At 39.9% G+C, this 27,152-nt stretch overlaps 1 protein-coding gene across 1 annotated transcript in view; it reads right to left on the bottom strand.

Annotated features, from left to right (window-relative positions):
- Positions 1-206: 206 nt before the first annotated feature.
- cbx6b (chromobox homolog 6b) overlaps positions 207-27,152 on the bottom strand; it is a 48,108-nt gene continuing 21,162 nt past the window's right edge. The window contains exons 6-10 of the mRNA XM_056452611.1: positions 24,192-24,965; positions 20,282-20,525; positions 17,830-18,071; positions 8,326-8,505; positions 207-5,590 (exon numbers count right to left, since the gene is read on the bottom strand). Of these exons, the coding sequence (XP_056308586.1) occupies positions 5,357-5,590; positions 8,326-8,505; positions 17,830-18,071; positions 20,282-20,525; positions 24,192-24,965 (1,674 nt within the window). The 3' untranslated portion in view covers positions 207-5,356. The remainder of the gene's footprint in view (positions 5,591-8,325; positions 8,506-17,829; positions 18,072-20,281; positions 20,526-24,191; positions 24,966-27,152) is intronic.

Raw genomic sequence — 27,152 nt, 5'->3', positions numbered from 1 at the left:
GAGCCATTGTGCTTAGGCAATGTTTACATGGAAGAATGAGGCAAATAGACAAAAAGACAAATAATAAACAGAAATATAGTGTACAGTCCCATAGGAAACATTTTATGCTCCCATATATTATAAATATTAGTGCATTTCCTCCATCAGTAAAACACAAAATCTTCATAGAGAAATGAAGAAGAACTCCGGCGTTCGTTGTGCTAGATATTTTAATTCTTGTGGACATCTTAGATTAGGACACATTTGATTTCAGCACAAACAAAGACACAGACAGAATGCAAGAAAAGAACATTACAAGATAGAAGAAATGAGCAAATGTGTAAATCCTCAAATAGTGTAGAAAAATCTTCAAGCAATAAGAGAGAGCTTAACATCCGACTTTCAAGATATATATCTTAATTTAAAAACAATTATATATATAAAAAAAAATACATGTATCTACAATCATTTGTAAACCACTCTTTTTTGAATGCAGTTTAAAGCATGTTCATGTATATTAAAATAACGAAACGTCACAAATTGACCACTGAAATGCAAACAAACAGGCATTGCACTAACAACAGCAAGTACGCTATGCAGCAGAAAGAAATATATTTAGAGTTAAAACATTTTCAGATACACATTTCCCAACCAGTTTTTGCTGTTCATTCATATGGCTATGAAATCTCAAAATACATGCCTATAAAACATACACGCATACTGTACATGTTACCATCATCTCGGTTAAGTCCATCTGTACTGTATATAAGTGATTGCGCAATTGAAACAGCATTCTTGTGTTTGACAAGGCCACAAAGCAGGCATTTTCCAGCCTGCTGCATGTTACATATAAACACTGAACATATTCCACATTAAAGCATATCATATGTGTGCTGTAATTTACATGAGCTTTTTATCACCAAGATTATTCAGTCACTGTTATGAAGAGCAACAGACAACATCGTGGAAGTTACATATAATAATGGTGTAAATATTATACATTCATCATATGGAATGTTTGTTGCTTATTTTACAAATATAATGTGTTTTTTTAGATTGGTATAAATCTATATAGGCTATATATGCTAATTTCTCAGCATGAGAAGATATTGGTTTGTCTGTATAGATATTTGCAGATTATGTTTAACAGGAACGCTGAAAACAGTTCATTGCAGATGCCACATTGTAAAGGGTTTCAAAACCATGGCTTTAAAGGTTAATGTAGCGTTTCATATATATTGCTGAAATATTCATCTGTCAAAATGCCTCCAGCTGCTCTCTTTTCCGTCCATTCGAATTCATTGCTATCCTGATGATGTTAAAGGGTTTTAAATGGAGAAGATTTCTAGCAGGGCTGATCTGACCAATAGCATTCAGTCTGTTGGAAGGATCACCATAGAAACAGTGATTCAAAAACAGCTAAAGAAAAAACTTGAAGAGATCAAAGATATAAAAAAGCCCTAGTATTTAAAAAATGGCACAGTAAGAGCAAACAAAATTTCCAGATGATTGAGAGTGTGCGTGTTTTCAAAACTAATTTGAATCAAATCCACTGTATGTATAAATAACAACACGTCTGAATAGGTATGCAAATATTGGCTTTGAACTGCGAGGACAAAAATAAATCCTTTCATCAAACACTCAACCTGGATATCCTACATCAGAGTGGCAAACATCAGTGTACAGCATTTGATGTCTGACAAGGTGTAATTAGTAAATAATATTACGCATTTAAATGTGCTGTTGTTAGACACAAAACTTGCACTGGTAATCCTAAAGTTGTGGGGGGTTACGGGAGTGATGGGGATGTCTAGGTGTCGGGGGTGAGGTGTCTGAATAACACAGCCAAGTAACTGTACTATGCAATGCAATAGGGGAATTACCAACCTACGTCACACATGACGTCACATGGGTTCAACCATGCATACCGCTTGCAAAAAAAGACCGGTAGCAATAGCAAACATGTCGCTATGTGCGGTAGGATGGCAAAATCGAAACTCCAACAATAGAAAAATTTTACCGTACACCACACTGCTTTTAACGCCAACCGCAGACATCTTTGGCTAACAGACCTGGACCTAATTAAAAATGCTGGACTCTGCAGTTCTCATGTTATATCAGGTAAGTTCACGCTATGCTGAATCATACACATTACTCGTTTCTGATTGCAGCAATGATTTCAGTAAAAACAGTTAAATATGGTTAATTAAACTGTGGACACTGAATGCTTAGAATGAAATGTAAAAATCCAAGTTTACATACCCTGCACGCGCAGTTCGCTGCAGTATACAGGTGCAGTTCGCTGTCAGAATGCAGTTGTTTTGCTTGCTGATGATTACCCAGACCTTGTACAGTTCCGTCTTCTTTCCTTGTCTTTGGCTAGGCAGAACCTCAATTTTTAGCACTACAAAGTGTTGAATTTGGTAATCATGGAACATTATTTCTTGCACATGACCACACAGAACAAAACTGTAGCCATCCAAAGACTTGTAGGCCTTTACCTTTTCACTTGTACAATCACTTGGAGTTTCAATAAGATAGTTGTATTATATTTCAGGCTGGATGCTTGGCCATTTTGTCTTATCCAATATCCATTGTGAGGGTGCTATCGCAGACGAATGCTGCTTACTTTATTGTTAATTTTGGCGAATAACTGTGCTTATCACTGGGTGACAAGCTGTTATAATACGCTGAAAGCATTATGTAAATAATATATAATATGTAATCAATATATCTTATTTCTAAGACAACAACAAACTCTGTACCGCATCGGATGTCATTCCCTTGCTGTAAATGCTAGCGCTCCCGTTTTTTTCTGCAACCTCGCTGCGTGCGCATTCTGAATGTTTACAAACCGGTAATTCATCTATACAAAAGTCAGCGATCTGGGCTGTACCAAAAAGGGGAATTACGGGAGTTTTCCGGGAGAAATAACAAAACGGGAGGGTGGTGGTAGATGGGTCTGAAATGCAGAAGACTCCTGGGTTAAACTGGAGTGTTGGCAAGTTTGGTCGGAATAGTCTTTTGTATATTGCTAGATGACAAACAGATCATGATATTAGATTCTGGTCCCTAGATACTGTATGGCTTTTTTGTGGTCCTAATGTCTCTTCATGCACTTTCACTGATTAGTTAGCTATCTGATTTGTTTAAACTACCCCATTTACACATGTCCACATAAATGTGTCTACAAAAAAATCCTTTAAATATACATTTTGAACAAGAATCAAGATGTATGGTGTAATAAAGCCTGGTCCATTGAGTGTGGTTGCTTTCTTAGAGTTTGTTTTACATTCGGGCAATCTTAGGCATTTGTTGGGGATCCACTCTGAAAATTTGTTTTTGCTGCTTGCTCAAACTACTTATAAAAACGACCTGAATCAACACAACTCTTGGGTTTTTTTTGGCACAACTTAATTGTTTTATGTTCAATCTACTTAACTTTGTAAAAACAATTTAGTTAAAGATGCAGTAAGTGATCTGCCTAAATGCTAACCGGTTAGCATAATATCTTTGAAATACAATCCCTCCCCGTCGTCCAAAGCCACGCCTCCTGAAATTGCGAACACGCACATTAAAGATAACAGAGACCCACTAGATCATGTCATTCACCAGTTAGAAAACTTTGAAGTGCTTTATAATACTACAATTCTGAACGAAAAACTGTATTATATCTGGCACGTTTTCAGTTATGTAGTTAGCGAGCAAAACTTTTCATCACTATCTCACTCTCTCCCGCGCTTTGTCCTAAAGCGACTACTGTATGCTTAGTGGTTGGCCGACGGCATGCAGGAATTACACTTATTACTAAGCCACACTTACATGCTATTTCAGAGCGAATATTCAGAGTAGCATGGTCAACAATATAGCGAGCACGTCACAGGTTGTTATTATCCAAAAATGAACCAATGTGAATATAAAACCAACTTCACCTCAGTAAAAGGCAGAATAGCGCTATTTACTGATGTTTTGTTGTTAAACTAAATAAAAATCTACATTATCAATGCTGTAAAAGGTCCCTTATGAAACTGAAAATAGTCACATCACTTTCGCTGGAAGATTTCAGTGGCTGAATAACACTTCTGTGCATATAACCCTTTCATAAAACAACAACATCTATATAAGCTTAGTGTGACTAAAATAGTTTTAAAACATAACATTACCTGTCTAAAAGAAATACTTCAACCATGGTGTCGTCCTTCCTCCAGCATGCAAAAGTAACTCCAATAACTATTCAGGATTTTAAAAAGTTTTGATTCAGCGTTTGTTTTTGGCGCTGTCACTCGTGGCTCTGCGTGAACAGAGGTGCGCAGTTGTTCAAATCTACATTTGTTGACGGACAGTTTGGGCTATTTATCAGAATTATGGGAATTGTCGGCCTGACAATATTTAATTAGATGAAGATTTTTAGTCCTATGCCTTACCCAGAATATAAAAATACATATAAATACATTTAGATCCTTTACTTTAACCATTACAATGTTACTAATGTTCCTAAAGACAATCACCTACTGCACCTTTAACTTTGTGCTGGGACAACATGATGGACTTGCGTAGAAGCCATTTTGACCATTTGATTGGATTGCTATTGTTGTTTAAATGCTCATGTGGTTGAATATATCTGAACAACGACAAGACCTACTGTACATACTCTGCTTACTGTGTGATCATTATGTGAAACAGCACAATAATCAACAGTAATGGTCCTCGGTTTTAGCATGCATTTTCAATGGTCAGTTGAAAAGGGTGCTCAAATGGGTTTCAGAGAGTGTTTACACCTGATATTTTCAAGATCGGATAGCTATTCAGTCAGAGAAAATGCATGAAGTGGTTAGGTGTATATGTAAATGTAAGGTCAAATTAATAAAATTTTGCTGACAAAAGTCATCCACAATTGCCAAAAGTGTACCTGGGACATTCAAAACGCACAGCTTTCACTGTGTACAAGCTTGACTAAACCGAACCCATTGCTAAATCTGTCAGTAAATCTCGTACGCTTATCCGAAATTGACATGTCTGTATATTGCCTGTGAATATTAGCCATCTAATGCACCTGCATCTTAAGTCTAGTATATTCACAACCATTTGATCTTGTGCCAATAACAATAACAGCACGCTTTTCCTCAACAAGCCACAAAACTTGAGGTATCATTCTTGTTTGTAGCACAAATGGTGTGGCACGAGCTATGTGCTGAATTATGAAATAATGATAGCAAGTCTTGTCCAGCAAACTCCACTATTTAAAAAATGTTGTCTTAAAGAAATCAACATACATGTCAGATGGTGGCCTGTTTTTCGCTCTCTGAAAGATCTTTGCCAGCTCTAAACCCTGGTCATTGACCCTCTGACCTTTAACATGCCCCCCTTTAGGAGTCCTTCACTGTCTGGCACTGGTGTTGTGCTCGCAATGCTCAGCCGGCTGCTTGGTGACACCTCCGAATACCTCCACCTCACGGCTGGTCCACGGGACTACATTACCCAGCATGCCCGTGCTGCAGAGGGCGAGAGCAGAGAGCTCTGTGTGGGAAATCGGCCGATCCCACATGTTGAACTGTGACAGCTCTCCCACTAAAGCTCGCGACGAGTCAAAACGAAGACCACCCATTGAGCTCTGCAGGAGAAAAAAAAAACATACTGCTTGGACAGAATTTATATAAAATATACTAATTGTTTAACTGTTAAAGGGACAGTTCACCCCCAAAAGAACCCCATTTCATCATTTACTCTCCCTCATGTTGTTTTTAACTTTTTAAAGTTAGTTTCTTTTGCTGAATACAAAAGAAGATATTTGGAAGAATGCTGGTTGATGGAACTCATTGGGCCCTATCATACACCTGGCGCAGTAAGGCGCAAGACAAGATTGATGCTATTTTCAGACCAGCGCAACCCTAATTTTTGCATTTTGCACCATGTTGTTAAACTAGCAAATCTATTTGCACCACTTTGTGGAACTTTTGGTGAAATGAACCGCCAACTTATCCAGCATATGTTTTACGTAGGGGATGCCCTTCCAGCTGCAACCCATCACTGGGAAACATCCATACACTCTCATTCACACACACATACACTATGGCCAATTTAGCTTGCCCAATTCACCTATAGCACATGTCTTTGGACTTGTGGGGGAAACCAGAGCACCCAGAGGAAACCCATGCAAACACGGGAAGAACATGCAAACTCCACACAGAAATGCCAACTGACCCAGCTGAGGCTCAAACCAGCGACCTATTTGCTGTGAGACGATCATGCTACCCACTGCACCACCATGACGCGTGTTGCTATTTTGAAGAACTGAAATAGGCTTCGCCATTGACCGACTAAAACCTGGTCCAAAGTCCAACGCAGAGCACGTATTAGGTCCAAAACGCTTAAACATTGCTTAAAACACACAAGATGTACAGCAATAGACAAATATCTTTACATATGAAAAAATTAAAGGGTTAAAATGTTACAAAAATTATTATTTTTTCAGTTAATTCATGAATATTTGTATAATGATATTATTATCAACAGTATTATTTATTATATGCATATTTATATTTGTTTTAATAAAAACAAGTTTAGATTTGTCCACCTGTCAGGTTTTGGAGACGTACATTATGCATCACCATATGGGACATAGGTAGTGTGTTTGGATAAAACTCAGTTCAGACTCACTTTACTCGTTTGCTGGAAATAAGAACTGAATTTAGAAATAGTTTTGAAACAAATCTTTCTGCTTAACAAACAAAAAAATATGCAGGCTAATGGATGTCTTCAGTGGAGTGCGTACAGCACTGTTTCCTTATCCACGAAAATAAAGGAGTAAAGTAAAGATTAAAAGTAAAGTAAAGAGGCCGAATAGATTATCCTCATGCTGCAGATGGTCTGTTTAACAGTTTTCTTGCTAGTGAAGCGTTGATTTTTCCACTTACAAAGTCCACCATATAAATAGCAAATGCACCATGGCTCAATGCAACTGACTCTTAAAGGGAATGGGAGAAGAGACTCTGATTGGTTTAATGCACATTATACTCAAAACTCACCTATAACTCATTAACAGAGTAAGTACAACCCTGTTAGACCATGTAGACCAAAAAGCTTATTTTTCCAACCTTAAAATAGCAAAAGTGCATTCGGACAAACCCTTTAGACTTTGCAACTAAATCTTCAAAAAAGAGCTCATCGGCTTCCATAGTACAAAAAAAAATAAAAAATCCCATGGAAGCCAATGGGTCCCAGCATCCAGCATTTCCCAAAATATCTTCTTTTCTGTTTAACAGAAGAAAGAAATTCAAATAGGTTTTGAACAAGTGAGGTATGGGTAAAAATAATTAGAATTTTCATTTTTAGGTTCTTTTCAAAGTAAAAGTACATTTTTACTTTAACCTAGCTGTATTTAAGCCTAACATTACATAATTGATGAGTTTAGATGCAAAAACCTCTAAATGCCATCAGAAATTTTCCTCTAAAATGAGTATTTTTTATCAGTCTCCTGTGTGTATGTTCAGTGATATCACTTTTATGGCAAAGAATAAGTCCTTTTCCTGGTCTTGAAAGTATCTCAACATAAACAAAGGAGGCTGAGAAAAACGTTCATTTTCAATGGAAATTTCAGACGGCACTTAGAGGTTTTTGCATCTGAACTCTTCAATTATTTTAATTGAGATAGATATATTGTAATTCAACCCCCTACTAAAATCTTTGATTTTGGACTATCAAATAAAAGTCTGACGTCTAGACAATGCATAAGAAATGGAACAAAATATGTTAACTTCTTTTTTTAACTAGTAAAAGAACATTTGACATTTAGCTGATCCTTACTTGGAGACAAAGGATACTGTGACCTTTTCAATTTGAATATCCAGTGTTGTTAAAAGATTTGCTTCATAAATTGTGAAATGGATTTTCAACATGCCCTTTAAGGTATTTTATATTGAAGTATTATACTAGGAAATGTTGCTACACACATCCACAAATGTACGTATTAGATAATCCAGATACTAGAACTGCCCCTTTGTGCATTCACTTGTGAAATCAAAACATGGAAACATGTTTTCAGGAAACACGGTTTCCCTTATCATTTTGTTTATCATAGTCAATCCACACAGCTTAAATGCATAAACTCAGACTGCATAACACAACATAGAAAAGAGGATGACTTTAAGCTCATTTAGGTCTAGGATCAGTATGCCTGAGGTTAATGAGAAAGGGATGAAAAGGGCAGGAAAATGTAAAGGAAGAGATAAACAAAGGGTGTTTTTCAGATGGTGGTGATTTCTACATGCTGTGTGAAAATGCCAAAAGCTGCCCATCTTGACCTATCGCCATCTGGCAAATGCTTACAATGGCCAAAATCTGACGTACCTGTTCTTGGCCAAGAATGAGAGTTCCTCCCCGTCGGATGCTGTGACGGGTTGCCAGGTCACTTCCTTCTAGCTTCAGTTTCCCCCCTAAGTAGGCGTGCCATGCTCCAGCTCTTCGGTTCCAGCTCACACACATATGCTGCCATCTGCCCACTGTTAAGTTCAGAGGCAATAGCGCCACCTACATGATGGAGGAACAGAAAAATCTTAATTACGATCCAAAGACAAGATACTGGTGTCCATGTGCTTTGAAAACTATGAGCATTCTGCAATTTGTAATGAAAGCCTGAGAGATTATTTTACTGTCTACTATTAGTGCTCTAAAAAACACACTGCTGAGAGTGAGCAAAAAAATGCTTTAAGAGTTTTTTCGATTGCTTTAGTAAGAGAAGTCCTTTGAGTGCGGCTTTGACACTATTTGTCACAGTACCCTCATCAATAGACTATCCTCTCTTGGCATCACTAATATCCCACTTGACTCAGCTTGGCCGCACTCTGGTCATTCAACTCAAATCATTCACTTCTCAGCATTTTTCAGTTTCTTTGGGTGTACCCTAGGCCTCAGTGCTGGTTCCCCTGCTTTTTAACATTCATCTCCTTACACTTGGTAATATTCTATGTAAATATAACATACAGTTTCATTGCTATGCGGATGACACCCAGCTCTATCTCTCTGGCAAACCCTCTTCTTATTTTCCACCTATATCTCTTACAGTCTGCTTAGCAGAAATCAAATCTTGGCTCTCTCTTAACTTCCTCAAATTAAATAGTTCAAAAACTGAGGTTTTGCTTGTTGGTACCAAATCAACACTCTCCAAAACTGACAGCTTTTCTCTTTCCATCGATGACTGTTCCATTTATCCCTCTAAACAGGTTAAGAGTCCGGGTGTCATCCTTGATAGCACCCTATCTTTCGATTCTCACATCAATAACATCACCCGGTCTGCTTACTTCCACCCACGAAACATTAACAGTCTCCGCCCGTCTCTTACCCCTCATCCCACTGCTGTTCTCGTTCATAGCCTTGTCACATCTCGTTTAGATTACTGCAACTCCCTTCTCTTTGGTCTCACTCATAAATCCCTCCGTAAGCTTTAGTTGGTCCAGAACTCAGCTGCCTGTATCATCACCAGAACTCCTTCTCATCACATCAGCCCTGTCCTGCAGCAGCTTCATTGGTTACCAGTTCATTTTCGAATTGATTTTAAAATTTTGATGTTAACATATAAAACCATCCACAATCTCGCCCCTCCATATTTGTCTGCCCTCATCTACATTTCTGTTCCTTCTCGCACCCTGCAATCTTCTTCCTCCCTCCACTTGTCTGTTCCCTATGCTCGTCTATCGTCTATGAGCAATAGAACATTCAGCCGCTCTGCTCCCCGGCTTTGGAACTTACTACCACCTGCTATCAGAAACATTGACTCCCTCACATTATTCAAATCAAGACTCAAAACCCACCTATTTAAGATGCCTTTTAATACTTAATTAAGTGTATCTGCTCTATTGTATATTTTTTATTATTTCCCTTGTTTTATTGCTCTTGTTTTATTGTATGGTGTCCTTGAGTTGCCAGAAAGGCACCTTTAAATAAAATGAATTATTATTATTATAATTATTATTAGAAGTTAGTGGCTAAACTAAGCGAAAGTGTCCTCACTGCAGCCTGCAGCACAATGACGAACTGGACCAGGTCCAAACTTGGTGGACAAGCCTGTGCAGGTAGTTGTTGATAGAAATGAGATATATTCATATTACTTATTACATTACCCATTATATTGTGCGATATTAACGTCTACACCAGGAATGTCCAAACTTGGTCCTGGAGAGCCGGTGTCCTGCAAAGTTCAGATACAACCCTAATCAGACACACCTGGGCTAGCTTATCAAGCTCTTACTAGGCTTTTTAGAAACATCCATGTAGGTGTGTTGAGGCAAATTGGAGCTAAAAGCTGCAGGACACCAACCCTCCAGGACTGAGTTTGGACACCTCTAGTTTACTCCTACCCCAAATCTGAACCCAATCACAGTTATTAACATCTACACCTACCCCAACCATAAACCCATCCATCAAAGTAGCATAGGCATTACAATATGGGTCGTTACAATGTCCACCACGTATTGGATGCATACAGTAAGTTATTGTGTTACAGACTGCAGCGAAGACATCCTGAACTCAACATCTCTTCATCTTTATCCAAATAAGAGCCTTTAAAATTCTAATAGAATGTGTCTTAAAATGTTATTCCCCCTTTTAATGGTTGTTCCCATCAAAGACTATATATATGCTATAACATTTTAATATTCTATGAGAATGGAGAGGTCCACAGCTATAAAAAATAAGAACACTGATAAATGACATTGTTGAAATCACTTTCAAAAAATGTTTTCCCCCAGCTGATGGAGAATAAAAATGTCCCCTGAAGTTGCTCGAAGCACACAAAGCATTATTAAGTGTCTTGGCATAATTTCAAATGAAGCAGGATAAAGAGGCAGATTATATTTAGTTCTCTCATTGTTTTATAGAATAGCCAGTAGTATTTCATTCATATCAGATTCCAACCAGAGCCATTTACCCCATTAATGTCTCAATTGACAATTTTATTGTCTTCAAGAATTGTATTTCATAATGCTAAAATTAAAGATAATGTAATTACCATATTGATTTGGTTTATTACAATTGAAATGTATAAGACCAATTCATGTTACTACCTTATATCTAATAATTTAATTGGTTTCAGATTATTTGCAAATTACATTTCTAATCCAATTATATACGGCCCAATCCCAATTCTATCCCTTAGCCCTTCCCCAATTCTCTTTAGCTTAAAGGCGTAGGGCTAAGGGGAAGGGCTAGATAGCCTTTGAAACGAAGATTTTTCAGGACCACCCTCAAAACCAAGGGGTAAGAAAATTTTCCAAAATACACCATTTACAACTGCAGCATGGCTGCACACAGAAGGAGGTGCACAAATTAGTATTTTTTTACATTATTACGAGTTACAAGCATACGTTTTAATACAATCATAACGGTGTTCATGTTTTACCGTCATGCTTTAAAAAAATGCTAAAATAAAAAAACACTAAATTTTGATATCTATAATCTATAATAATAACTCCTGTATAGAAGTCCCACAATTTCTGACACTCGATGACACTCGAATACCCTGTCAGAATAGTATAGTGGCTGGGAATGAGCTTTTAACAGTGTCTGCTTTAATGGTAATGTTGTTTTTGTGTGTTTACATAGATGAATATGTCCACGGTGTAAATACACAGTACAGTTACGATCTTATTGCCACAATATATCATTATGATAACATGATATCACTCCCTTGGTGATTTCCTGAAGATAAATCCTAAAAAAATAATGCAACTGGAATAACTACAGCAGTCGGGATCGTCGATCTCATATAAAGAAAGAGATCGCGATGACATACGATGATGTGTGCAGGTGTTGTAGTGCTGTCCCATTTCTTAGGGTTAAATTTTGAAGCCCTTCCCCTTCACACTCTGTTTTAAGGACCAAGGAGAAGGGGAAGGGGTAGGGGTACAAAAATAGAATTGGGATTGGGCCATAGTCATGACATCAAACCTAGAAAACTAGTTCCCATGGGTATTTATATCCAATATGGTCTATGATAAACATAACATGACAATGCTTTAATATTTTGCTCCACCAATATTCAATCTCTCATTCATTTTCCTTCAGCTTAGTCCCTTATTTATTACATTCACACATGCACTCACACACTACAGCCAATTTAGTTCATCTAATTCCCCTAAAACACATGTATTTGGACTGTGGGGGAAACCAGACCACCCAAAGAAAACCCACACAAACACAGGAAGAACATGCAAACTCCACACAGAAATGGCAACTGGCTCAGCTTGGACTTGAACCAGTGACCTTCTTGCTGTCCGGCGGCAGTGCTAACCACTGAGCCACCTTGCCGCCCTCCACCAATATTAAAAATTAAATTAATAAAAGAGAAAAATGTTTGCAAATAAAAAAATACCAATTTAGAAGCTATTATGTTTCCTTTAAAACAACCCAAACCACTAATAAGCAACTAGATAAGATCACACCAATTGTAGTGTGACTGTGTGCAGTTTATGTTGCGTCATTAAGTAATGTTTACAACATTTCCCACAGTCATAAATATAAAGACCCCATTAAAAAGAAAAACCCACAGGGAAATCTCAAGGGGACCAGTTGTGAATTAATCTTCTAGGTTTTGTTATGAAGCGGACAGGAGACAGAGGTAAGGAAACGTTAGGGTGTTTATTAAATGACAACAAGGAGCACATGAAGGATAGCCAGGAGGATCAGGAATGATGTTGGGGTCTTTTCCTCCGTGGCTGGGTAACAGGAATACACGAGGATGGACAGCACACACCAGATACAGCTGACAGAGGATGACACAGACTTGGAAGGACTGGAAGACAGGACGATTCGGGAGGACCAGGAAGACTAGGAGGAATACAAAGAGAACAGGTAAGTAAATCGTTTGTTTAGCTGAGGATGACTACGCTGAGTGGTCGCTCAGTTGTCCGCTTTCGTCGAGACGAGCCCGGACAATGAGCGACTGGAGTGCTGTGCTTTTATCTGGTGCTCGTGAATGTGATGCAGCTGTGTGCTCATTAGAAGTCAGGTGATGGTGATCTTCGTGAGTGGGGGTCGTGAGAGCCTGACCAATCCATGACAGTACCCCCCTCCCCAGGGCCCGCTCCTGAGGGCCGACACCTCCGACGCCGTGGTGGTCTCCCTCTGCCTCTAGGCGCTGGGAACTCAGGGTGGCTCTCATGAAACTCCACCATGAGACTAGGATCGAGAATATCAGCTCTGGGAACCCATGTCCTTTCTTCGGGGCCGTACCCTTCCCAGTCCACCAGGTACTCCAACTGGCCACCACGACGTCGGGAACGCAAGATCTCCTTCACTGCGTAGACGGCTCCTTCTTCTAGGAGCAGTGGAGGAGGGGGTTCCTCTTCGTGGTCAGGCTCTGTGGAGGGAAGAACAGGATCGTGATAGGGTTTCAGGAGTGATACGTGGAATGTAGGGTGAATACGGTAGTGAGAGGGTAATTGTAGTTTGTAGGTGACGGGGTTAACCTGTTCCACGATGGTGAAGGGACCAACAAATCGGGGACTTAACTTGCGAGAGGGCAGTCGCATGCGTATGTCCCGGGTGGATAGCCACACCTTTTGTCCGGGTGTGTATCTGGGTTCTTCAGACCTTCTCCTATCGGCGGTTACCTTGCTTCGACGGACTGCCCTCTGCAGATGTTGATGAGCCTCGTCCCAGACTCTCTCGCTCTCCCGGAACCAGTGATCCACTGCGGGGACATCAGATGGTTCGCCATCCCAGGGAAAGAGCGGTGGTTGGAAGCCCAGGACGCACTGGAATGGCGTGAGTCCGGTGGAGGGTTGCCGCAGTGAATTTTGGGCATATTCTGCCCAGCCCAAATACTGGCTCCAGGAGTTCTGGTGACCACTGCAGAAGGTCCTCAGGAACCGTCCCACCTCCTGAATCTTCCTCTCTGTCTGCCCGTTGGTTTGGGGATGATATCCAGAAGAGAGGCTGACGGCCACACCTAGGAGCTTGAAGAAGGCTTTCCATAGACGTGAGATGAACTGTGGACCTCTGTCCGACACAATATCTTCTGGAATACCAAATGACCTGAAGACTTGATTAAAGATATTGTCGGCAGTTTCAAAGGCTGTGGGAAGACCTTTCAGAGGGATTAGTTTGACAAACTTTGAGAATCTATCTACTATGACTAGAATACAGGTATTACCTTCTGACGAAGGGAGGTCAGTGATAAAGTCCACTCCTAGGTGTGACCAGGGACGGTTCGGAATCGGCAAGGGATGGAGCTTTCCAGCGGGTAGATGACGTGGGCTCTTGGATTGGGCACAGTCCTTACAGCCCTGAACATATTGCCTCACATCCCTTGCCATGTTTGGCCACCAGAATCGTTGGGATACTAGCGAGAGAGTATTGTTGATCCCTGGATGTCCAGTGCCTAGCGAGGTATGTAAGGAGTGGATCAGATCTACCCGGTGTTCAGGTGGTATGAACTGCCGATGAGGAGGGCATCCCGGCGGAGCAGGGGCTTCCGGAGTGGCAACGACTGGAGGAGCGTTCCAGGTGATCGGACAAATGGAGATGTGTTCGGGAAGAATCTTCGTTGGGAGTGCTTCATGATCGTGATGCTCGTGTAAACGAGAGAGAGCGTCTGCTCTTAGATTCTTGGGTCCTGGACGATAGGAAATGGAGAAATCAAAACGTGAGAAGAAAAGTGACCATCTGGCTTGACGTGGACATAGTCTCTTGGCCTCTTTGATGTATTGGAGGTTTTTGTGATCTGTGATCACCTGGAACGGATGTTTGGCTCCCTCCAACCAGTGACGCCACTCCTCCAAGGCTAGCTTGATTGCTAGAAGCTCCCTGTCTCCTATGCTGTAATTCTGCTCCGCCGGGCTCAACTTCCGAGAGAAATAGGCACAGGGATGCAGTCGGGGCGGTGTATCATGATGTTGAGATAATACTGCCCCGACGCCGGTGGTGGATGCGTCCACTTCCACCACGAAAGGAAGATTTGGGTCAGGATGAGTCAGGAGTGGGGCCCTTGTGAACTCCTTCTTAAGAAGGCGGAAGGCTGCGGCTGCTTCTTTGGTCCACTCCAGTCCTTTGGGTTTACCCTTGAGGAGATTAGTGAGAGGTGATGTAATCCTGCTGTAGTCCTTGATAAACCGTCTATAAAAGTTAGCAAACCCAAGAAACCTCTGGAGCTCCTTAATGGAAGTGGGTTCTGACCAGGATAGAACAGCCTCAATTTTCTTCCCATCCATACGTATACCGGTTTGGTCAATGATGTATCCCAAGAAATGAATCGACTTCTGGTGGAATGAGCATTTCTCCGCTTTGAGGTAGAGGTGATGTTCTCTCAATGTGTGTAGGACCTCCGCAACGTGTTGGCGATGTTCGGCCTCACTCCGGGAGTAAATGAGGATGTCATCTATGTACACTATTACACAGTGGTGAAGAAACTCCCGGAGGACTTCATGAATGAAGTTTTGGAATACGGAGGGGGCGTTGACCAGACCGTAAGGCATGACCTCATATTCATAGTGGCCAGTAGGGGTCACGAATGCTGTCTTCCATTGGTCCCCCTCACGTATTCTTATCAGATTATACGCGCTGCGGAGGTCCAATTTAGTGAAGACTTTAGCTTCTCGGAGCTGTTCCAAAGCGGCTGGTACCAGAGGAAGGGGATATCGGTATTTTACTGTACCGTTATTTAGGACCCTGTAGTCGATGCATGGACGCAGCCCTCCGTCCTTCTTGGCCACAAAGAAGAAGCTTGAGGCGGCTGGTGATTTTGAGTGACGTATGTACCCCTGACTCAGAGCCTCCCTTATGTAATCTTCCATTGCCTGATTCTCTGGAAGCGAGAGCGGGTAGATCCTACCTCTTGGCAACTGGGCATCTGGAACTAGGTCGATCGCGCAGTCCCATGGCCGATGCGGCGGTAGCTGGGAAGCTCTCTTGGGGCAGAAGACATCATGAAAGGAGCTGTACTCCTTAGGAATGTGGATAGACTGCTTCTCAGGAGGGCTCTCGACCGATGTTGCAAACAAAGAAATGGGGTTCCGACCTTGAAGAGGGAGATTTGGAAAACAGGCAGGTGTACATCCAGATCCCCATTTCTTTATCTCTCCTGTGCCCCAAGAGATGATGGGATCGTGCTTCACCAGCCACGGGCGCCCTAGAATGATGTCCATATTTGCACCCTCCAGAACCAGAAATTGAATCCTCTCTTGATGTAACAACCCCACTTGAAGAAGGATGTCTTCGCATTGTCGATGGATACGGGTCGAAGATCGAGTGCACTGGGTTATCGGTTGTATCTGGTATATATGCGAGGACGCCTCAGTACGGAGGTGGAGTTGACGACAGAGGGATTGGGAGATGAAGTTCCCTGCTGACCCGGAGTCGATGAGGGCTGTGACAAGGAGAGAAATAGAGGCAGTAGTTATTTGTACGGTGGTAGTAAGTGGTTTACATTGTTCAATATTCGTACTGAATACACTCACTGAAGTCCGAATGGGACGAAGGGGACACTCCATACGGGTGTGTCCACTGACACCGCAGTATAGACACAGACCCCGGGTCAGCCTCCTCTGTCGTTCCGCTGATGTCAGTCTTCCAGACTCTATTATCATGGGTTCTGGTTCTGGAGGGGCTGTTGACTCAGGCGATTGGAGGAGTGCAGACGAGGGGGTGATGGTGTCCTGTTGATAGGAACGGAGACGATCGGAACATCGGAGAGAATGTTGGATGAATCTCTCCAGACCCATTGTATCATCTAATGTGGCCAGTTGGATTCGGAGCGTGGGTTCCAAGCCGAGCCGGTACGTGGTCAACAACGATCTCTCATTCCATCCACTTGCAGCTGCTAGAGTGCGAAACCGGAGAGCATATTCCTGTGTAGATAGAGTACCTTGCTTTAGATGATACAGCTGCTCTCCAGCGGCTACTTCCCCATCAGAACGTCCAAACACCTCTTTGAAATACTCCGTGAAGGTAGTGATGGAATTCATGACCGGCCCGGCTTGGTTCCAGATCGTCTCAGCCCATTTAAGTGCAGGTCCAGAGAGTAGAGATACGATGTAGGCGATCTTCGACTTATCTGTGGGATATAGAGAAGGTTGCATTTCGAATATGAGGGAACATTGTAACAGAAAACCATTGCACTCCCCCCGCTCCGCCTGAGTAGGGCGCTGGTCGGGCCATGGGACTGGAAGGAAGGGCCGAAGAAGAAACTGTGGAGGCGGAAGTGCTCGGTGCTGGTGGTGCGTTGGAAAGTGGAGCTGGTGGCTGTAGAATCCGCTTCAACTGGTCCACCAGCTCTTGAAGGTGATCGGGGGTGCTCATGTTGTCGTCGTTAAAGGTCCGGGCTTCTGTTATGAAGCGGACAGGAGACAGAGGTAAGGAAACGTTAGGGTGTTTATTAAATGACAACAAGGAGCACATGAAGGATAGCCAGGAGGATCAGGAATGATGTTGGGGTCTTTTCCTCCGTGGCTGGGTAACAGGAATACACGAGGATGGACAGCACACACCAGATACAGCTGACAGAGGATGACACAGACTTGGAAGGACTGGAAGACAGGACGATTCGGGAGGACCAGGAAGACTAGGAGGAATACAAAGAGAACAGGTAAGTAAATCGTTTGTTTAGCTGAGGATGACTACGCTGAGTGGTCGCTCAGTTGTCCGCTTTCGTCGAGACGAGCCCGGACAATGAGCGACTGGAGTGCTGTGCTTTTATCTGGTGCTCGTGAATGTGATGCAGCTGTGTGCTCATTAGAAGTCAGGTGATGGTGATCTTCGTGAGTGGGGGTCGTGAGAGCCTGACCAATCCATGACAGGTTTTGACGTCTCGCTGCAGCACTACATTCTCATTCGTCTCTGTCAAATACTGTGATGGTCTACCTCATTATTGATGATCAGCTCAATAGGCCCATGAACCAGCTGCTGAAGCACAAACTCATGGCTCTGGTCAGAAACAGCATAGGAAACCGCAGTTCCCAGGATGCTCTTTGCAGGTTTGAGCCACATGCAGACAGTCAGAGCGTGGAGGATTGGGATTTCCTGCTTTATGATGGCATACATGGAAGAGCTGCGGATGGGGAACGAGAGCCTGTAACCCTCTGGAAACTTGTTCTCAGAGAGACCTGTGAAACAAATAGGAGAAACAAGAAAAGAAGAGACATGAATGATCAAACAAATAAAAGATCCAAGTTGCCAAAAATACATTTTTGGTTTAACAAACAGACCAAAGCTAATTGAATTTAACTTGTTTTAAACTTAATTTATATAACCATTTCATACATCTCTTTGATTCCTAGTATGAGCGACAAATGAAAAGTCCCGTTTTATCATTTGATAAAAGTGATTATATATAAATAGAAAACATAAATGCAACTAAAGCACCTACTTTGATGTCTCTGGATGTTTTGTGAAAATAAAATGTTAAAATATTGGTAAAATAAGGTTCCATCCTTATTTAGTATAACATAATAATATAATGTTCAACCTTTATATGCTCCCACTGAGCCAAATTATGAGAAAGAACCAAATCTCCTACCACAGCTATGCTGATGACACTCAGATCTACATAGCCTTACTGCCTAATGACTACAGCCCCATTGACACCCTCTGCCAGTGCATTGATGAAATTAACAGTTGGATGTGCCAAAACGTTCTTCAGTTAAACTAAGAGAAAACTGAAGTCATTGCGTTTGTGAACAGAGATGAGGTTCTCAAGGTGAATGGTACCTTGGCTCTAAGGGTCAAACAACAAAAAATAAGGTCAAGAATCTTGGTGTGACTCTGGAGTTTCAGTAATCATGTCAAAGCAGTAACTAAATCAACATACTATCATCTCAAAAACATTGCAAGAATCAAATGCTTTGTTTCCAGTGAAGACTTAAAGAAACTTGTTTATGCTTTTATCAGCAGCAGGGTGGATTACTGTGATGGACTCCTCACTGGCCTTCCCAAAAAGACAGTCAGACAGCTCATCCAGAATGCTGCGCCCAGGATTCTGGCCAGAACCAGAAAATAAGAGCACATCACACCTGTCCCCAGGTCTTTACACTTGCTCCCAGTTACATTCAGAATAGATTTTAAAGTATTATTACTAGTCTATAAATCACTAAATGGCCTATAGATCTCAATACATTACAGATATGCTCACTGAATACAAACCTAACAGATCACTCAGATCTTTAGGATCATATAAACTAGAAATTTCAAGAGTTCAGTCAAAGTAGGGTGAATCGGTCTTCAGCTACTATGCCCCCCGCTGCTAGAATCAGCTTCCAGAAATGATCAGATGTGCTCCAACATTAAGCACATTCAAATCAAGACTGAAAACACATCTGTTTAGCAGTCTCTACTGAATGAGCTACGTCCCACAGATCACACTATTATGTCTTTTTTTTTCTTTTTTCATTTCTTTAAAACCTGTTTTAACACATTTTAATCATTTTTTATCTGTTTTTATATTATTTGTTTTTATTTTCTTATACACGTCTCTTTTATGCCTGTTTATGTAAAGCACTTTGAATTGCCACTGTGTGTGAAATGTGCTATATAAATACACTCGCCTTGCCTTGTAATATAATATATTCATTCATTTAGTTTCCTTCAGCTTAGTCCCTGATTTTTGTAATATGATATTTATGTAAAAATGAGCATGCTTATTCTGACTGGTTCTTCTTTTTTGTCACTTTATTATTATTATTATTATTATTATTATTATTATTATTATTATTATTATTATTATTAACAATTTTCCAATTACCAATTAAATGTCTTAAAGTGACAAGTAGGTAAAACTTCAAAACTTGGTTTGAAGCATAGTGACAAAGGTTTAGAGGATTAGGTTTAAAGACCTAATATGACAAATTAATGAGCATTTTGGAGCTCCAATGTGATCTGTAAGTAAATTTAATATGTAATGAATTTATTCCTGTTCTTAATATGCCTGACAAAAAATTGGAGCATAAGCTATTGTTACACTGAACAACATTTTAGTAGTGGTTTTCTGTAATGGATCCAAAACCTTTAAAAAAAATTCCACAAAAAAAAAAAAAAAAAAAAATCTGTATATCACATAAATTGTCTTGATGCTTAAAAAAACCTTTTCATCAAATATTTTGGAGAATTCTGGGAACCAAACAATATTAGAGCTTAACGACTTCCATTGTAACGACAAAAAAGGAAAAAGAAACATTTCTCTTGTTGTTGCTCAGTAGAAACAGTCATACAATACATCCACCAACTATTTTTGTTTGAACTCCATCTTTAAGAAGATCTTAGTATAAATAGTCTTTTAAATTAATATTTCATTGAGCAGTAAACCCGACCTCTGCCTCACCTTTCTCCAGGCTGCTGATCCGCTGGTGTACAGTGTCCAGTCCATAGTCAATATGATCCTGATGTTTCTGCGTCTCTTTGCGCAGCGCTTTCCTCTCCTCCTCCAGCAGTTTAATCTTCCTCTTCAGTTCTCCCTCCAGATCCTCCACTCGTCTCTGTGCAGCTGCCACTGGTGTACGAGGAGCACCTGCAGATTTCTGTGAGCTTGAGTCTGTGTGGTTGAACGCTGGTGCCGCCATTTCAGACTGTAAACAAAAGACAGTAATCATGTGACATTAATCTTTAGTTAAAAAGTCAGTCCACCCCAAAACATTTATTCTGTCATAAACCAATAGTCTTGTGTTAATCAAATCTGAGAGAATTAAATCTTAAAAATTAAGAAATCAAAAAACAAATCCATATCCATGCGAGTGGTTTTCATATGTCTTCTATATGGACATGGTTCATGATTACTAGATGTAATTTAGGATTTATTTACATACACTGATCATCGATACAGCATTTAGATTTAGCCACAGAGGTGCAACCATGCTTACTTCACCAATGAGGTTCATCCTTGCATATTAAGCATATATACAATATGGTTGAGTTTTTATTTATGTTCAGTAATCTGTGTTCATTTAATTCAAGTTTATTTGTAAAGCGCTTTTCGTAATAATTATTGTTTCAAAGAAGCTTTACAAAAAGTGCACATTATTGTATTACAATCAAAATCTGAAAAGTTAAGGAGTTGGGTATGGGGTAGACATTAACATAATTATCATGCGGTTATATAGTACACAGAAAAATCAGCAGTGTTAATTAAACTCTGAGAGAGTTTGTTTTAACACTTATTTTAACATATTCGATAGTTTTAACAATTTAACACTGGCTCAAGAGATAAATATTATTTTCTTGTTGTTATTTTCGTGTAATTATTCACATACTTTATAAATCCAATACATACTGTTCTAGTCATGCATTGTAAAACATTAAGACCTAATTATTGTTGGTTCAGAGCTAATTAGTTGCATAATAAGCCAATACAAAATAACATAGTTTCACATTTCATTTTTGATTAATTATTTAATGCCATGCATGATGTGTTCACGTAAACTGTTAACCCTTGTAGTCATACAGAAATATTTTGTTTTTTAAAGTAATTACAACACTGCCTAAAACAGAGGAAAAGCAAAAAAAAAAATTCACATTTGGTCCATATGCATTTTGAATGTTATAAGGTTTACGGTTTAAGATCAGTAGCTTCACAACAGCATCAAACTCAATTCCAATATCCTGAATGCATCACAATGCACATTTTAAAGCACTGTAACAAGTTTTTTTAACCAAAAAAATTAACATTTTTACCCAACACAAGAACGTTGGTGATTTTACAGAATATTGGGAGCTCATCGTTGTGCACATTGAAAATGTATATTCAGTGCCATCAAGTATAGACCTACTGGTAGAGTAAAAGTCTTTTTATTTTTTGATTTGCAAAGCATTGGCCAAGTCTTCACTCAGACAGAGAAGGTTTATTGGTCCAAATTATTTTTTGCTGTAAACTGACTATATCCCAAAGCATTAGCATAGGATATATATATATTCTTTTCGATGTGGTGCATTCCTTCATGCACATTAACTAGGAAAAAGTATCTGAACCGAACTGAAGGCAACAGTACATTAAATTTGTTCATTAAATAAAACAATGTTGTTTCTTTAGAGGATTTTGGATTAAACCACTTGATATCAATATATATATATATATATATATATATATATATATATATATATATATATATATATATATATATATATATATATATATATATATATGTATATATATATATATATGTATATATGAAGAGTTTAGGTGCAAAAACCTCTAAATGCAGTCTGAAATTTTTTCCTAAAATTAGCATTTTCTCAGCCTCCTGTGTTTATTTTAGGTTATTTCACTTTAAAGGGAATGAAAAGAACTTATTTGTCACTATAAAAGTTAAATTACTGAGCCTACACACAGGAGTCAGAGAAAATGCTAATTTTAGAAGAAGAAATCAAACGGCACTTAGAGGCTTTTGCATCTAAACTCTTCATATATAGTTTTCTGTGAACAGACTCTCATACAGAAACCACTCAGATTTGATTAAAACATCTTCATTTGTATTCTGGAAATTAACAAAAGTCTAATGGATTAAGAATGATATGAGGGACAGTAAATGATGCTAGAAATCATTCTGGGATGATCTAAATTTTTAACAGATACTAAATTTGAATTCTAAATCTCAATATTATAAATATTTGTGTAATAATCTCAAACATCAATATTGCACGAATGCAATAATTCTAACAGAGTATCAACAAATGCATGCAATACAGTATTTAGCAATTGTAAGGTCAAATGACTGTGTGGTGTTCACTTATCACTCATTTTCATGATTAGCATATATTCAGTTATGCGCATCATAAAAATTTTATGCATGGTTCTAATAGTATACATGGCTAATTCTGTTCTGGGATGATCAGTTGAAAGGTGTCTGCACCAACTAGCTTACAGAGCTGCCATTCGCAGTCACACTGCAGGAGTCTATAATATGCTTTCAGTGGATTGTGTCATGTTTCTCATCGCTCCCCTGCTGCCACACATGCTGTAGTCGATGACTGGAGAAGGCTAAATATATTCTTTAATACTACCATTCGTTTTCTTTCCATGGAAAAACACGGCTATTTTACTTTTAGCAGCCTATGTCTAGATTATCGTTAGACTGAGATCAGGGTTAGATTGAGGTGAATCAGATGCGCTAGAGGGGGTCCTGATGAGGAAGCAATTTGTCGCTCCTATCGGCTCATAAACCAAGAAACGTAAGCAATATTTCCATGGAAACCTAATCAGGGACGCGCATGTAGCGCACAGCTATAAATCATGGCACAGGCGCGCAATCGTACGTGAGCTGAAACGCAATTGAACTCCAGAGGAGATGAACTTTACGAGCTCACTGCAGCACTCCTGTGAGTTGAAATAAGCTCCAGGTGATTATAAACACGTTTATCAACAGGTCAGGTAGCACCATAACACAGATCGAGCTGCACCTTTGTTTTATAAAGTGGTCGATGACGCTGTACGCCTGTTTAAATGAACATTTTGAGCATAATTGTGAATTAGGTTATAAACTAAAAAATGTTTTCATGGTACTTGAAACAACTCTGGTAAATAATGAAAATAATATAATATTGTTAAACAAAATAGTAAAAATAAACATAGTAGTTTTTATTTAAAAAAAAACGTGAAAACTTTATAAAGAATTTTATAAAAGCTTATCATTTACATTTTAAAAATCTGAGAGAGACATAGTAAACATGCATAGATATACACATTTAATATACACAGTTGACTTGTTCGCCATCTTGGAACCATCGCTACATCCCTCCAAGTAAAAACCAACAGTTTTCTGAAATATTGAAATATTGCAATATTACTCGTGGTTGTGATAAACTTATGGTAATTTTATTTTTTGAGTTAGTTAACTTTTATATTGTGCTGCAAATAATCTGCTGAAGTTTTTTTTTTTTTTTTGCAGATAAAGATGTTCATAGATGGTTGACAGTCAACTTGCAGTTCACAGACTGGCTGCAATTTAGCATATATATATATATATTCCCCACATGCAGCCATAGGGCCAAGGCCAGTGTATTAGTACTTTTAAAGTAAAATCAAATATTGTAAAACAAATTTAAAATGTATACACGATTGATTACAGCAAGTTTCTAACAATTATTTGGCACGCTATAAAACTACATAAACATAGGTTTCCTAAGTTAATCACTTTAGCATTAACGAGTCTTTATATCATTAACCAATAAAACTGTTGATTCTCTCCCACTATACTATCTCGACTACTGTTGAACATCATAAGGTCTTGCGCTCTCCTTACCTCCAGTTTCTCAATGCGGTCTTTCATCTGAGTTATGGCGTGCACCAGCTCCTCCATCGCATGAGCCGTCCGCATTGAGGATCCCGCATCGTCCCGCATCATGAGTTGCTCCTTATTCTCTTTGCGCGCTTCCCCAACAACCCCTGCGCTCCGTTCCGGGACCTTCCGTCCCTTCATGCCACTTTCGCATTCCGACAGCTTTCCTGTTAGTTCCCGGATGGTCCTCTGGTCTGTGAGGATCTCATCCTTCTGCTGCAGGACGGTCTGACGGAGCTCCTCGGCGGTGGTGCGGAGGTATCCCCAGTCCTCTCCAGCGTATAACGACTGGTCGTCAGCTTGTTGCTGAAAGTTTTTCGGGTTGCACTCACCGGCGGGGACAGGGGTGCAGATGAGTCTGCTGTAGGTGACCTGCTGCTCGCTGCCTCCGGTCCCTAGTCCCGTTAGACCGTAGAATGTTGGCGCCTCCGGTCCTCCTCGTTCCCTGCTTGTCGCATCAGTACCGTGAAGAGCATCCAGCGGTCCTGCCCGGGCGACGGACCCGGGGGAAAACGCTTTCCCCGCTGCGTCCGGTGAAAGGGACTGATTGTCGGCCAGGGGCTGCGCGGCGGCAACGGATGCCGCTGGGGATCCGCTGTGGACCGCGGCGATGATGCAGATGACTGCTCCGATAAACGCCACCATCCCGGCGGCCAAAATGACAACGATGAACTTCAGGGTGGCGGTTAAAAAAATCAGTAATGATAAGAAACAAAATATAACGGAATAATCTTGATCCTAAGAATGCATTAAGTTCATCAATAAATTGTTCGACTCTCGAAATCAACAGCCTTTGCTGTGCAGTGTGTCCACCCGCAGGACGCGTCTCTCTACATCTCCATCTCAGCACCGAGGGGACAACAAGAGGTGGGGGTTTAGCTTACACATCAGGGGTGGGCTGCACATGCAGGAGGTGGAGACAACAGCAGACTCATGTCAGACCAATGTGAGCTTCAGCCTATAGCCTGTATATATATATATATATATATATATATATATATATATATATATATATATATATATATATATATATATATATATATATATATATATATATATATTCTGAATATGTAATACCTGTAGTGTGTTTCATATTCCAGGACAGGTCACCTGCCAATACAACTATACAGTTAATCACTGAAACATTTTAAATACAACAAACATTACAATAACAGCATTTCCACAAAGGCAGATCAATGTTTAATTCAATATCAGGGTCAGTATTGTTGTGTGTAAACAACGGTAAGGCAGCCCTTCAGACTTGTTTAGAAAAGCAAGTGTAAAGTCAGAAGCTGTGTTTAACCAATATGACTTACTAGTCTTATTCTATTATAAAGAGAGTATTATACACCAATAAAGTCATATACCAGAGTAATTGGTCCATTCTCCTGTGGCGACCCCTCATAAAGCAGGGAATTAAGTCGAAGGAATTAGTGAGTGTTTCATCCCAGTTTTGGATGAAATATGGACAAACCCCACTGAATTAAATTGATTTTAGTCCATTCATTCATTCTTTTTCTTTTTGGCATTGTCCCTTTATTAACCTGGGGTCACCACAGCGGAATGAACCACCAACTTATCCAGCATATGTTTTATGCAGCAGATGCCCTTCCAGCTGCAACACAACACTGGGAAACACCCATACACTCTTACGTTCACACACATACACTACGGCCGATTTCATTTATTCAATTCACCTGTACTGCATGCCTTTGGACTGTGGGGGAAACCGGAGCGATTTCAGTCTAAATGAAGTAATTAACCTTAGTTTGTATTTGACCCAAAACAGTGTTGAAACATTATCATACATACGGTATAGTCAACATGACCAAACCTTTAATACAAAAACGCACATTAATGTGAAATTACATAGTCTCACAAAACAGGACTACACTCACAAAATGGCAATGTAAAAAGATTTAGATTAAGATGCATTAATATGGGCCCTTGTTGCCAAAAAGGTTGAGAAACACATTATCTTCAGGAAGCACTGTATTTTAATGTCATTTTAATTATTTCTCTAACTAAACAAAAACACGTTTGAAGAACTAAATATAGAGTTAATGTGTTCTTTATGGCTGTGGTGCTACTGTATATATGTAGCACTTCAATCAGCATAATGAACCACTGAAAAACCATCGGTGTTTTATCATTACAGTAGCATCTCATCTACAGTACAATTACTTTTTTGATTAAAAATTAAATACAAATACACATTTAAAGTGGTATTATAACTTAAAACTGATTCTCTAACAATAATTAGCAAATAGCATAATTAGGTTCATTAATTCAGTTTCCTTTGGCTTAGTCCCTTTATTTTTCTTTGTAAACTTTATTAGTCCCTATATATATTTCAGGGGGTTGCCACAGTGGAATGAACCGCCAACTTATTCAGCACATGTTTTACACAGCGGATCCCCTTCCAGCTGCAACCCAGTACTGGGAGACACCCATACACTCTCTCACACACATACACTAAGACCAATTTAGTTTATTCAATTCCCATAGCTCATGTCTTTGGACTGTGGGGGAAACCGGAGCACCTGGAGAAAACTCATGCCAACATGGGGGGAAGAATGCAAACTCCACACATAAATGCCAACTGACCCAGCCAGAACTCGAACCAGCGACCTTCTTGCTGTGAAGCGACTGGACTAACCACTGAGCCTACGTGTCGCCCCTAATGAGCAAAGATCATTTTAAGCAAGCATAACAGGTAAGTGTTGAAACCTTGGATCCCCCTCATCCCATACAATTCCTAGTGAGGTGTGAAATCACCTGAGCACAGAGAGAGATTAGTGTCCTGGATGAGCATGACCTCATCATTTCACTGCAAGTCTACGAGGTCATGCTTTTATGTGTAATCCTCCTCCACATTCTAACACACACATTCACTCATACACCACGCGTGAGGAGGATGAGAAA

The sequence above is a fragment of the Danio aesculapii genome, chromosome 3 (genome assembly GCF_903798145.1).
Source record: "Danio aesculapii chromosome 3, fDanAes4.1, whole genome shotgun sequence".
Lineage (NCBI taxonomy): Eukaryota > Metazoa > Chordata > Actinopteri > Cypriniformes > Danionidae > Danio > Danio aesculapii.
Note: the sequence above shows the minus strand (reverse complement) of the source record. Positions and strands in the feature narration are given on the sequence as shown.